Here is a 14393-nt window from a genome sequence, read left to right on the forward strand (position 1 = left end):
AATATTATATATATATATATAATAGGGCTGTCAATCAATTAAAATATTTAAATCACAATTAATCGCATGATTGTCATGAGTTAATTCATGATTAATTGCAACTTAATCGAACATTTTTATCTGTTCAAAATGTACCTTAAATTAATACTTTTAAAGTTTTTAATACTCTAATCAACATGGGCATGGACAAATATGGATGCTTTATGCAAATGTATGTTTATCATTAGTGAAACCACAGTCAACATAGAGCATGAAGACTAGACATGTTTCATTATACAACTTGGTACAACTATTCATAAAAAAATACACACACACACACACACAAGATTGATAAATAAAAATTATTCTATCTTTCTCACACACATACCCATTTTGTGATCTGTACATTTTGTAAAAATGTTTTTAAAGAATCTCACCAAGGCTCCATTAATTTATTTTATTTTCTATTTTAATATCTTTTAAAAACTTATCTGTTCCGGTGATGGCAAAGGTGAATTTTCAGCAGCCATTATAACATCATAACATTTCTTATTATTATCAATGTTAAAAACTGTTGTGCTCTGCTGCTTAATTTCTATGAAACCGGATACATTTTTCATGATTCTTTGATGCATAGAAAGCTAAAAAAGCAAAAGCATTTATTTGAAATGAAAGTTAACAAAGAAAGTTTAATGAGTATAGAGCAGCACTCACTCCTCATCCTGATCTCTATGGACACGATCCACATAATCAGCTCCGCCTACACCTGTAGTTTCCTGTTGTCTCCTTCGCTTTCTGTTCCTCACACCGAGACATATAGCAAGGAGCAACATGGCAACACCAGATCCAACCAGCACAAATGCAACAGATGATGTCTTCCCTCCATCACTGCCGTCACTTCCGTTGTTCGTGGTTGTAGCATTGTTCAACTGTGTTTCAGAAGGAACTATGCTCCACACGATCATGACAACACCGAGTGCCACCAGGCCCACCCCCAGTGCACAGAGAGCATACTGGGAGCCTGGGCTGGCCTCTCTATTGGTGGGTGAACGCCCGTTTCCTGAACACAGAGGCTGCCCACTGTAGCACATAGCTGTAAATGCTCCTCTTCACTACTCACAAACACACACTTATCCCGGAAGGGTGGTCCAAATGTGGAGGATGAGAGTAGCACTGTAACAAAAAAGCAAAAAAAAAGAGACAAACGTTATAAACATCTCAATGAGGAGGAAATACTTCCTGGAAATGACTGGGAATGGGGCCCAAGTAACAGAAGAAAAGAGTTTCTGTGTTTCAGCTCATTAGAGACAGACTCTACAGCAAAAAAACAATCCTTTTGGCACAATGCCACTATAGAGGTCAAATAGAAGCATTTAGCATGTCATGGAAAGGATTACCATGTAAGGACATTATACAACTTGGTAAAACTCTTAATAAAAATTCAGTACCGTTTGTGATGTCAGACTCTTATTTACCTTGTAATTTTAATGCCACAAGTCAGTCTTCCAAAGAAAAGACAGATTTCTCTCTGGTGACGTATGTTGGACTTCTCAAATTATTTAGTCTACTAAAACCCTGCTCCTTTCATCTGTACATGAGCCCTCACAAATTACAATGATCACAGGTCAAAAATGCAGTTTCAGAATTTTATATTGTTTCTCGAGGTTAGTTTATAAAGTTTTTTTTGCACCAAAAATGATGATGCATGTATTTTAAGAGGCGTGTCGAATGGGAAATCATCATGTCACAATTCTCCTAATTTCAAATCTGGGCGTTTTAGGTGGGTAAAGAATAATTAATTTTTGAAACTGGGGAGTTTTTAACCTTACAGTGTGTTTTTATTGTAGAGTAAACTGTTATATGAGTAAATATCAAGAACATTTTTATTCTCCATTTCATGACCCCTTTAAACAAAATTACAATTATAAAAGTTAATAATTTTTCTTAGTGTTTTGTACTATAAAAACAATATTGAAAATGACATATGACGAATATGATATAAATGGAAGTATAGCGCACTGCTGATGAAAAACCATAAAACCTGGCAGAAAATACAGTGCAACTCATTTAGCAGGATCATGAGTCAACAAGACTTGTACAACAAGACATTTCCCATCATTCTGTGCATGTGGCAGTATGAAAATAATAAAACACACAGATAAGGCATCAATTACACACCTGGTCACCATTTATTGATCTTCATTTTGTTGCACAAGCACTAAAAAGCTTCGTTTTTGACAGGATGTGATAAAAGAGAAACGTACATGAAATTTCAGCCAAAACTCAAAATTATGATTTCTGAACTCCTCAGATGACAGCATCATTATTAAACACAGGGACCATTTCAATGTGATAAAATAAGTGCATTAAAGATAATAATTACAAACACTTCTATAATCTTTCCCACATTCATACTCACTCCATAACATCAACAAAATCTTTCAACGAATGTCCTTGATAGTAAAGGTTAGGACCCATCAGGAAGACACTGGTTACATGCACTTAAAAAAAAAAAACTTAAAAAGGTCCAGTGCACAGAGGTTAGGCTGCTGCCATACACTAACTGTTTCCATAACAACACAGCACTTGTGAATGTGGGCACTTCACTGTGCTCAGAATGGAAATGGGGAAGGGGTGTCATTTTTGGTAAAAGCTACTTTAAATTCACATTAAACAGGGCAAACAGCCTCATCTATTAGCAAAACCAAATTTCCTGTTTTAACCTTTCAAAATGCTTACAATTTTAAGTATATTTATACAAGACATTCTCTTAAAATATTTGGCTGTTACAACATGAAAATGCATCTGTAAATGTTTTTGTGAATGTGCAATGTTAGGCGACTGTGGATATGCATGTTTATCGTAAGGTGATGTTTTGAGTGGGTTTTTACGAACGTTTTACTTTATGTGTTCAGGTAGAGCACTAAAAAAAGAAATCACAATTGCAGGCTTTGTGGGACCTTTCAGGATGACTCATCCGCCTGTGGGTGTCGTTTATTTGAGGGGGGAGAGTGAATGGTCAAATGTGTTTTATAATGTTCACATTTCGATTTACAACAAGCGGCTTGAAGTAAAAAAGAAATAATGAATCCTGTTATTCATATTTTGAGAGGAATGAGGAATGGAGAGATAGGAAAAAGAGAAAGAAAGAGAGCAATTGTCTGTGTAGAAAGAAAGTGTGTTTAGTTTGAGAAAGTCTTACATGTTTAGGGGCACTAACAAAACAGGTTTTTCACAGAACAAGACATGACAAGCACTGCAAATTGTGCACACTAATTGTAAAAGCCTGATTTGTTTCTCAAGACTGGCAGGAGGAGTCTTGTTCAAAGGGATTTTTTTAAATCAATACAATTCATCCTGAGGAAAGAGATGCTGTGAGAAAATTACTTTTTTTTTTGTTGCACAACTCTCATGTTAAATGAATGCAACATATTAATGACATGCAGATTTGGGTACGTGACATGTCTACAAAGGAGTCCATGAGAGCAAAGATCTATTAAATTCTGGTCAAAACAAAAGAAACATAAAATAGGGAAATATGACAAAAGACCAGGAAGGCCTGTCCAAATACACAAGAGCAACACTTGCTCCGTGTCCTGAAGTAAACAGACACAGAACCACAGGTCACTAAATGCCCCATCTAAACATGCACCCCATGACCTTATCTGAACTTATTCTTACAGAATACAAAGCAGAATCGTCACATAATAACACATTAAAATGAACTGTTACAATACAATTGGGTTAACTGTGGGTAAAGCAAGGCCACTCACACTGATATATACTCATACTCCAATCGCTATAATAAATAATAATAATAATAAAAATGGAAGTGACAAACCAAAAACCTCAAACACTCAAAAACAATTCTGGAAACCGATGGAGAAAGTGACACATGAAGTTAGAAATCAATCTTTTAGCATGAGAGTGATGATGACTAGCCTATTTTTAATTTATTTACTTTTTACATTAATGAGCTATGGTGCTGTTTAATTATTTAAAATTATGTACATATGTTGTGTATTGTGTTCCATTTTCATTTGTGTGTTTGAATTATATTAGATTGTCTCGTTTCCATGTAAAATAAGATGAATATATACACATACATACATACATACATACAAATTACAGCTTTAATACCGATACAAGCAGACGTTAACCATCGTACCTGTAGTTACCACCAAAGTACCATACTACTATTGTTACTGTGGAAGCCAAAAAAAGAAGGAAAAAAAACAAAACAGTAATTCCATAAGCTTCTTACACTGTTTGGACGAGATGGCATAATAATTTATTATGATTCAGCTTTAACAATAAGTAGTAACCTTGGAAATTCGCCGTTACCATGGTAAAGCTTTATAAGGGCAACCCTAGCAGATCCTAGGCTATTTCTACAGTTTTTCAGCGTCATTGTTTACAGTACAAAACATCCTGGGAAAATGAATGACCTTCATAATTTTGCTTAAAGATTTGGTTTTAAAGATTAAAAATGACTGAACAATTAGAATTAGGCCAACTCACGACATCATTCTATTAGTTACACTAAAAAAAAACAAAAAAAAACGATGACATCAGAAGTGAATATTGAGGGACAATTTTACAAACAAATGTGCACTAAAATGCCATAAAATATAAATGATTGATGTATGAATGTCATCTTACAGACACGAAACCAGAGGCGAACAGTAACTAAGTACACTTTTTGAGTATCTGTACTTTACTTGAGTATTATTTTTTCTGGGAACTTATGACTTTAACTTCACTACATTTGAAAGACAAATATTGTACTTTTCACTCCACTACATTTCTATCAAGGTCCTCGAAGTAGAAAGTCGTTACTGTGTAGCAGCTTTGAAAGTCAGTGGGTGATTTTTTTCTTCTCTAAAACGTGACTTTGTTTTTTTTCAGACAGTTTATCAGTAATCACTCTTGTAGGGTTACATAAAGTGATTTCCCAGCATTTTATGAACACTGACCAGTTGCAAATGTGATATTTATTTACAACAATTCAATAATAAGAAGTTAATATTGTGGTATATATTAGACACAATATTGTCTGATTTTGCTAAATTGTGTATGTGAAAATATTAGCTATAAAGCCACAGAAGAACTGTTGTGCATCTCCTAATAAAACACAATGGGTGTTGGACTTGAAGCAGCACTGCACAGACTGTTCTGTGTGTGACATCAAAGTACCGCAAGAGTGATTAGACAGCATTTTTTAACATTTTTGTTTTGATGTCAAATAAGTCTTGCTGTTATGCTTTTTTGTTAAAGCAGTGTTGCTGTTGTAAAGGTATACATCTACAGTTGTGTTGCTGGGTTTTAAAGCAGGTTTGGTTTTTTTCTTCTTCCTTATCACTCTGTATTTACAGGATTTCACTGTCCACTCTGTTCAAATGTGGATGAATGGCTACATGGAGATATCAGATCTATGTGAGATCACTACCATCCTGCTTTTGTGGGGGTGGGTTGGGGTGTTAAATTTGTTTTGTTTTGTTTTTTTCCTCATAGATTTTTAACATTCTAAAAGCTCTTTATTCCAAATATACTACAAACTAGTCAGTGTATTCAGCAGGTGTAATGTATTCTAAGTTGCTTCAGAAGTATTGCAAGTACTAGTAAGTACAACAATAAAACTTTTGTACTTTTACTTAAGTAAAAAATCTGTCTTTACAACTTTTACTTGTAATGGAGTAATATTTGACCAGCAGTATCTGTACTTTCACTCAAGTAATGGAGTTGAGTACTTTGTCCGCCTCTGCACGAAACTATCACGAGGAAGGTTCTGGCTGTCATTCAATAGGCTATATTTTTAAACTATTTGAAACAATAGGCTGGTAAAAGAAACTTTGTAACAGTGACATCATCCTAAAGTCTCTCCGGTGTTCCGTGAGCGAAGGCAAACCTCTCAACAATGCCGAATAACGACAAACATGTGACAAAAAAAAACAAGGTTAATCTAAAGTGTACGGCCTAAGCTAAGTTCCGCGGCTGTTCAACGCCCTTCGCACCTTGTGTCATGAAAGTACCTGAGGCAGGTGTCGCTCCCAGCCGCAGGTGAAACGAGCGTCCTCAGGATCCTTTCATTCGTTTAAGGAAGGAAAAACGGTATGGATACTCTAACTCCAGTTCCACTCAGTCTGTTTCGACAATGTATGGGCTTAAGCAGAGACGGGAACTTTGTTCAAAATCAAGTCGAGTGCTATCCCTCAGTTGTAAGAGTTAAGTACGACGCTTGGTCCTAAAGCGAGTCGAGTTTGGTAGAGAACATAACAGCTGTTCATGGTCCTACAACCCGGAAAAGTAGGGGTTTCCTTGGGAAATTACGGTGGCCGAGAAGTGCAGAGCAAATCACAATTCTGAAAACAAAATAACAAATTACGAACGCAAATGCAAGTCTAAAAAACAAAATAACAATTCAGAAAGCACAACAACAATTCAGAAAATATTATAACAAGTCAGAAAACACAATGACAAGAAATACCTAAAAGTATTCAACAATAGCAGTTTTCGATTTATCAGTAAATTAAGGTCTGCAGGTAAAATTCCTAAATACTTCCAAATTTTGTTCTAAAACATTTCACACAGTCATTTGAAACTATCTAAAGTGTTTTTTTTTCAAGCGATTCCTCTCAGAATAAAAGATCTATTCAAACCCGAATTGAAACTTGAAACAACGTTTTAGCTGTGTAAATAATACCATTTGAACGTTTGTGGTTGGTGAGATATTTTAATGTTTTTAAAAGAAGTCTCTGAGGCTCACTTATTTGATAAAAATAAAATGTAAACAGTAATATTGTGAAACACAGCATTCTTACGATTTGAGATAACTGCTTTGAGATAACTGCTTTCTAATTTAATGTCATTTATTCCTGTGATGGCAAAGCTGAATATTCATTTACCATTCCATTACTCCAGTTTTCAGCGTCACATATGATTTTATCAATGGAAACATGTTGTTTCAGTGTTGTGCTGCTTAATTGTTTTGTGGATTCTTTGATGACTAGATTGAAATCTTCTGTAATACAGATGTTGTTGTCTGTCATGCCTGATCAAGTCAATGCATCCTTGTAAAAAAAAAAAAAAAAAAAATTTCTTATAGGCTAATTCATTAAAAGTATTAATTTCTAAAAATCTTACTGACCCCAAACTCATGAACAGCCGTGTATAATATATAAAACCAATCTGATAAACAAACACACAGCAACACTCATTTGAGTGTTGTATGTAGAGCTTTATTTTTCTATACAGATTATTGTGTCAATGACACATGGTATGAATCTATATACAAATGTTTCTCAAAAGTACAGTTTCACTAATGCCACAAGATACAGTGATATAAAATGATTAGCGATTGCAAAACCCACCTTAAAAATGCACCGTAACTGCTATATTCTTGAGCCGTGCATCTGACGTCAAACTGTCTATCAATAGACAATCTGAGTCAAACCCAGCAGGAAATCTGTGATTCAGTTGCCATTCCTAACCAGATCTCGAACAAGATATGAAAATAATGATTGGTTGAATTTATGAAACAAGTCATTAATCGATTCGTGTTATCTAATCTGTGTGGACCCAATGTTTGCATAAAAAGCCAACGCTGTTGCATGCTGAGCTGCTAAACTTGTTTTGCTCTCCTTGCCCCGTGGCTCCAAGTGGGATAACACAGCTGTAGAATGTGCAGTGCATGTGCTGCATTGGCTTGTAGATTATACTGCATTTTACCTTTCCATACACTCGTAGGAACACTGCTTATGACACAAAATAATTCTCTGACTCCTTAAAAAGAAGATTAAAGGCTTTCCAACCAGATCACACTTTCATTTCCTTATTTTGATTGATAGTCACTATACAACGCATTTATATACAAATATATTCCATTGAACAAATTGAACTGCATGCATGGTAAGACAGAGATGTTAAAAATCACAAACAGGAAATAAAAGAGAAAAAATAGGTTTTTCTTTCATTCCCCTAAAATTATATATATATATATAACGCGGGAAAACTAATTTCAATTAAACTGGAGTGATCCTTATGAGACTAATCTATTACCCACACTACATTGCTACTAAAGTGGTGGTTGCTTTTAATTTTATATGCAAATCAGACTTTGAAAACACAAACATCTTAGCAGATGTCAACAGATGTATTAAAACAAAGAAAAGACTTTACTGTGGCATTCAAAGTGTTTTCACAAATATATTCCATTGAACAAATTGAACTGCATGCATGGTAAGACAGAGATGTTAAAAATCACAAACAGGAAATAAAAGAGAAAAAATAGGTTTTTCTTTCATTCCCCTAAAATTTTATATATATATATAATGCGGGAAAACTCATTTCAATTAAACTGGAGTGATCCTTATGAGACTAATCTATTACCCACACTACATTGCTACTAAAGTGGTGGTTGCTTTTAATTTTATATGCAAATCAGATTTTGAAAACACAAACATCTTAGCAGATGTCAACAGATGTATTAAAACAAAGAAAAGACTTTACTGTGGCATTCAAAGTGTTTTCACAATAAATTCACAGCGCTATTCCTCATTTCAGCATTTCCCGTAACTTTAAACAAGCACAGTGTTGTGATGACCTTGATGTAGGGAATGGACATCTGAACATGTGGTATTGATTTTAGCTGCATACCTACAGTTGTGACTGGAATTTACGGGAATCAGGACAAGTTCATCTATGTATTATGTTAGCAACAAAATATTTGCTTTTTAATGCAGCATGTCTATAAAATTTTAATTAAGTGCTTATTTGTGATTTGTTGCCAATACAAAATTCTTTAAAGTGCAAATGGTCAATTCTCAAATCTCTTTTACAAATAATTGAGCTTATTTGGTCCATTTAGAGGTTCGGGGAGGCTCATCCTTCCTAGTTCATCCAAGGCAAACACAGACTGTTGCCCTCAGACATTAGTGATCTCTATGCTCGAGTAACCGTGCATGGGACTGCCCTTGGTCCTCTGCAGGATCTTGATGCGATCTTCTCTGGGTGGTGATCCACAGCCGCCTTGAAAAGTCAAGTCTCTCCCAACAGTGACCAGTGGATTGAATCTCAAAGGGCTCTGAGAAACGACAGAAAGGTTATTTATCCTTTTACAGATCATTAACAATAACAGATAGGCGCACAGACGAAGTCCACCATTTGTCTTGATTTTGTTTTGTGTCAATAACAAGACAGCCCATACCTTGCCGACTTTTTGCCTGGGAGAAAATTCTTCCTCAGTTTTTCGGCAGTTTGAGACAGGAGAATGTGTAGGAGTCCCCTCTTTCCTGTAGTCCTGAGCCTGGTTAGTTCTGTACAGAAATAGGCCTACTCAGTCACACTTGTTAAATCAATGCAGCTATTGTTCAGCAAAGTGATCATAACTTACTAAATAAATACAAGCATATGAAATACTGATTTGAGTTGAAGTGTAATAATGATGCATATTAAATAAAAGCAAATTATAACAAATTAAAGTAAATTACAGAAGGCTATTAATAAATATATATTTGAAGTTATTTCGAGAGTTTAAGGCATTCTTTTGTATTGAAAAAAAAAATCAAATAATTTTTAAATGCAACAAAACTTGTAGCAACTTTAACAAATCTACATTTGCTTAAATAAAACCTACCAATAATTGTATATTTTATTATTACACAAAAATTCAACATCTTTGTTTTGCATAAAAAGACCAAACTTAAAAATGTGACGTTCAAAAGCAAATATTCTTTGTGACTAACAAGCGCATACATTGTGTCCCAAAAGCGCTTAAAAATATTACAACTGTAGCAAAGATGTTCACCAGTGATGTGAAAGTAGCGCCGGTTTTTTTGGACGAGATATCAGAGATATCAAATAGATATCTGATATCAAAGATATACAGTGTTGCTGTGGACTACAGCGATCGTTGGATGGCGCGATTGACCAATCAGAATCGAGTATTCCGAAGTACCGCGTAAATTGGCATTTGAAATGAGCGATAGAACGGCAAAGGATTTTGAAAAGTCAGTAGAGCTCCAATAACTATCACTTGCAATTTAGATTGTTATATACTGCTAGACTATAAAATAGTCCTTATGACTATACTGAAATGAAGCTTCACACACCTTGCGGGGTTGAGAAGCACTTTCATTTCCTCGTATAGATGACGATGGATCATGTGTTTATTGCTGGGGATGTCTAGAGCCTTGGCCATGGTGTCTGCACTGAAGGTCGGATCTAGAACCATCACTGCACCGTGGATGCCACTGTTCTGAAGGCTGTCAGCATACTCCTGCATAAAAGACAATTATTTCAACAGGTTGGACATTTTATCAGATATATTTATACAATTATACATTGTTAAAAATGGTTTAAGTATCCAAATATGTATTGGGAACTCTGATATTCCTCAGACACAAGTTTGGGGTTGTCGTAATGGCTGTTGAAAATTCAGCTTTGCCATCTCAGGAATAAATTACATTTTAAATTGTAATAATATTTATTTTGAATATTTTTGATCAAATAAATGCTCCCTTTGTTAGCATTAGAGACCTCTTTCAAAAACATTAAACATCTTACCGACCCCAAGCTTTTGAATGGTAGTGTACATTGTATGAACTTTGTATTACCTTAAGATCAATGTCTCTGATCCATTTAATGACACGGTGGCTGGTCCAGACCACCGGATCCAGATCTCGATTTTCACACTGAGCACGACGTGCCTGTATATTCTGCAGAGAAGTTATGATATTTTACAATATCACCAAAAAACATTTTATATTTTCAGAGTGAATGCGACAGTATATACAAAAATTCTTGCCTCTTTGTCAAAGTTGAGCATTTGCAGAAGCTGAATGGCTGACAGAATGCTGGTAACATGGAACTTGGTGACGTTAAAGATGGTCTCCAGGTCTCTCCGTGTGATAGAGTTCAGTACTCTGCCATCCACCAACTGGTTGTGGAAGACCTGTGAGTATTGGGGAAGCCCCACATCGCCCAGCCAGGTCTTAGACACCCAGTGATGATCCATATCAGCAGCTTTGGAAAGTCTGAGGGACACAAATGTAACACAAAATCAGTGCCAATGCAGTCTAATGTGTGCCACCTGTGTGCTTGTGCGTAGGTGTGGCCGCTCACCCCCGTCCATTCTCTGCTTCTCTGTAGTCCTCAATAGCTAGACGGAGCTTCCTGCGGTGCATTGGGCTGTTGATGCCCAAACCCAGCTCCAGATCCTCATCTGTCAACCCCAGCAACACCTGCAACAAGAAGCAGCTCGCGGTGACATCATCACCTACAGATGAGTAAATGTTGCAAGTTATTCCGGTTAAACTGAGTAATCAGTAACTAGGTTAACGTCAGGGCTCGTTGGAAGCATCAGGGGAGTAAATATTTGTTGGATGTTAAGATAAAGTACTAATTAGCAGCCACAGAACTGAAAATGTTATCTTAGAATGTCACTTAATCAAGGAGAAGTTTATAAATGGCTCGTTAGTTGTGTTTAGACAATACAGGTGAATCACTACCGGTTAATCACAGTACATTAAGTTTTCTGAAATGTTGTTTAAAAATGCAAACAAGGCATTATCTAATTAAATTAGCACTGATTTGCATACATTTCCAGAACAGAAATCTGAACACTGGATAAAGCCAGGTTAAAAATTGTTTCATTTTGTTGACATATTAGAGTTAATGGTTTTTATAGAAGGGATTTTGGATATCTGATTTTAACACTCCAAAAACCAGAAAATAATGTTAACAGGCAGAAAAAAAAAGTTGAAATGGAAATCTACAGACCCAAATAGAAAAAGTATAATAAAATAAACTCTTAAATATGTATTTTATGTCTTCTGTCCAATCTCAAAATTGAGCATGTTTTGCATGTAGTACCTTGCTTTAAAAAAGGGCTGAAATAAACGGCACAATAAAGAAGGTAAGAATAGGCAAAAAACGAAACAAAACAGCATTTACCTTTCCACTCTTGACATTCTCTGAACAGGCACGCATGTACATGGGCATTGCCATGACAACCTCCAGCCAGGCCTGCACAGTGACTGCCTTCCACAGAGACATGGGTTTGCTGCGCGTAAGCTCCGCCTGCTGTAGCCGCTCCAGCTGCTCCTCGCCGTCTGATAGGCTGGGATGGTTCTGGCTGGAGAGGCTGTCTGAGTCTGGATTGGTCAGGAGGGGCAGGAATAGGAGGGGGGCAAGTTTAAGGGGTTCAGAGGGGTTGAGAGCAAAACAAAATCGCCTTATCCATTCTGCACATGAAAGCTTGTTTATTGCTGTCAGGAAAAGCACCCACCTCCATATCCTCCTGTTTAATTTCAGTATTTTCTGCTCTTAAAATGCTTCTTAAATGAATCATTGCTTTCAAGCAAGAACCAGCGGATGTGATAAGGCCCGCGGTCAACATCGACAGGCCTTATCTATCCTCATATTACCCAGACACCCTCTGAAGCAAAACCACCTCCACATTTACTACCTCAGACGTTCACTACAAAACCACTTGACCTTCTCCCCCTTACTGTGTGAAGCGAACACTGAATTTGCTTACTTTTTATGATAATCTACTAACTAGACCATTTTACAGCATTGTTTTCTATTACAGTCCTTTTTGTGATACATAGTGCATTGACTACACTGTAAAAACAGGTTTTAAGTAAAAATGATTGGAGTATGTTTTACAATACTGTAATTTCGTTTATTAGTGAAATTTACTAGCAAACTATTTACTAGTAAACTATTTGGTTAAGCTTAAAATCATACACATACATTTTATTATAGACGTTCCCTATAATATATTGTAATTTATTATATTTTACACATTCCATTAAGCCACCACACCAAAGTCACCGGATTTTATGAAATTTGCATAATCCACTCCTGAAGTTTCATGTTTATACCAGCAGGTGGCGCCCTATAAACTCCGAGCTAATGCTGTTGCAGTGATAGCTGTTGCAGTTAACTTAATTAAGGTACTTGACTTTCAGTCGAATCTGTATGAATTAGATGTATAGCTAATTATTTAGATTATTTGGTGACTAATATAGCCCTCCTAACGCTAAAAGTGTGTCCTGGCAGGTATAAAACAAGATTGAAGTCACCCTGAGGGTTCAGACTGAATCATCCTTCTCTTTAGGCTTCATCAGATTTTAATTAGCTGAAAAAATTACCTCTATAAAACTCATTATCTGATGGGCATCGGGGCAGAGGACACCTGTTTCAAACCTTTAGAGGAAATAGGTACTCGTCTAAGCAAAGACAGAGCCTTGACCTTGTTTGAGACATCTGAGAGCATCCGCTGGCTTTATGGAAAAATGGATTTTAATTATTTTACACATTATATGAGAAGGAAAAACCCAATCGCTCTGAATTTACTGTAGCAAAGCTCTCCAGTGTCCTTCACGAGGATGTAAATAGAAAACCCTCATCAAGAAGGCCTACATAATGTACTTTTTATGATATATAACTATATACCACTCAATAAATGTGTAGCATTTTTAAATAGACCTTTATACTAAATGAAATCAACATCAGTTGGTCATGAGATGATGTTTCGGGTAGAGGTGCACATGACCGTGCTCATGTTTTGGATAAGGGTGTACATGATTGACTTGTTCCAGTTGATATATTCATATGAGTTATGAATGTAGTGAGTTTGGGGCATTCTCATCCACTGAGGTCAGACAATGTTAGGACACGTGTTAACACAAATGGTGGGTAATTACAAATGAAGAGTAGAGCGGGGTCACCCCAAACCACGGCAACCCCTGAACAAGAGGGTTAAGAGGAAACCATTACATGACAACTCACACACAAACATACACACAGGGTCAAGAAGAAAGGCACATGAATGTTGGGTTATGTGTTTTTATTTTAAAATAAGTTTTATTTTAATAGTTTTTTTTTTCTCTTTAAATCTGCAGAATGTTAAAACATCCTCATCAAGTCTGTAAATTCAAAGATAGTCTGGTTTCATTGAAATGACCTCTTTTCTAATCTTTAAATAAAGTTCTTTAATAGACTTAATCTTATATCTGACATAATCTACTTTACAAACCTTACAACATAAACTCATTAAAATGACATGGAGAAATGAAGTTCAGTTTAATTTAAGAGATGAAAATAAAAAAGTCAAAAAAAAAAAAAAATCAGTGCCACCAAGATGCAAAGGAAAGCTTGAAACGGTAAGAAATATGTGATATGTCAGCAAGACAAGAGTCATGACATCATTGGGTTTAACATGAATGGAAAATAATGTTATGGAAGCAGGATGTGTTATGAGTTCTTACAGACATTCTATTTGCACACTTGAGAAAGCAGGAAAAAAATATTCCTATGTATTTTCTTATGTAGCCTACTGCAAGCTGCACTATAACCCTTTGGCACTTTACTAATGTAAGGTCAGCACCTGGTTTAAGTATAATCCA

General features: G+C 35.8%; 2 protein-coding genes across 3 annotated transcripts in view; both read right to left on the minus strand.

The window, feature by feature from the left end:
• The window catches only part of LOC107727804 (transmembrane protein 51-like), an 8756-nt gene extending 2514 nt beyond the window's left edge, over positions 1 to 6242 (minus strand). Inside the window, exons 1-2 of one of the 2 annotated variants that reach the window (XM_016537797.1) lie at positions 6012 to 6242; positions 694 to 1152 (exon numbers count right to left, since the gene is read on the minus strand). In XM_016537797.1, coding sequence (XP_016393283.1) covers positions 694 to 1070 — 377 coding nt within the window. In that variant the 5' untranslated portion in view covers positions 1071 to 1152; positions 6012 to 6242. Of the gene's footprint in view, positions 1 to 693; positions 1153 to 5993 lie in introns of both variants that reach the window. The other variant, XM_016537798.1, reaches the window with a different exon arrangement.
• Positions 6243 to 8414: 2172 nt separating this feature from the next.
• LOC107727805 (kazrin-like) overlaps positions 8415 to 14393 on the minus strand; it is a 58272-nt gene continuing 52293 nt past the window's right edge. The window contains exons 9-15 of the mRNA XM_016537799.1: positions 11932 to 12131; positions 11101 to 11219; positions 10784 to 11012; positions 10593 to 10694; positions 10089 to 10255; positions 9185 to 9293; positions 8415 to 9061 (exon numbers count right to left, since the gene is read on the minus strand). Coding sequence (XP_016393285.1) covers positions 8903 to 9061; positions 9185 to 9293; positions 10089 to 10255; positions 10593 to 10694; positions 10784 to 11012; positions 11101 to 11219; positions 11932 to 12131 — 1085 coding nt within the window. The 3' untranslated portion in view covers positions 8415 to 8902. The remainder of the gene's footprint in view (positions 9062 to 9184; positions 9294 to 10088; positions 10256 to 10592; positions 10695 to 10783; positions 11013 to 11100; positions 11220 to 11931; positions 12132 to 14393) is intronic.

The sequence above is a fragment of the Sinocyclocheilus rhinocerous genome, unplaced genomic scaffold, assembly GCF_001515625.1.
Source record: "Sinocyclocheilus rhinocerous isolate Xijiao unplaced genomic scaffold, SAMN03320098_v1.1 scaffold576, whole genome shotgun sequence".
NCBI lineage: Eukaryota > Metazoa > Chordata > Actinopteri > Cypriniformes > Cyprinidae > Sinocyclocheilus > Sinocyclocheilus rhinocerous.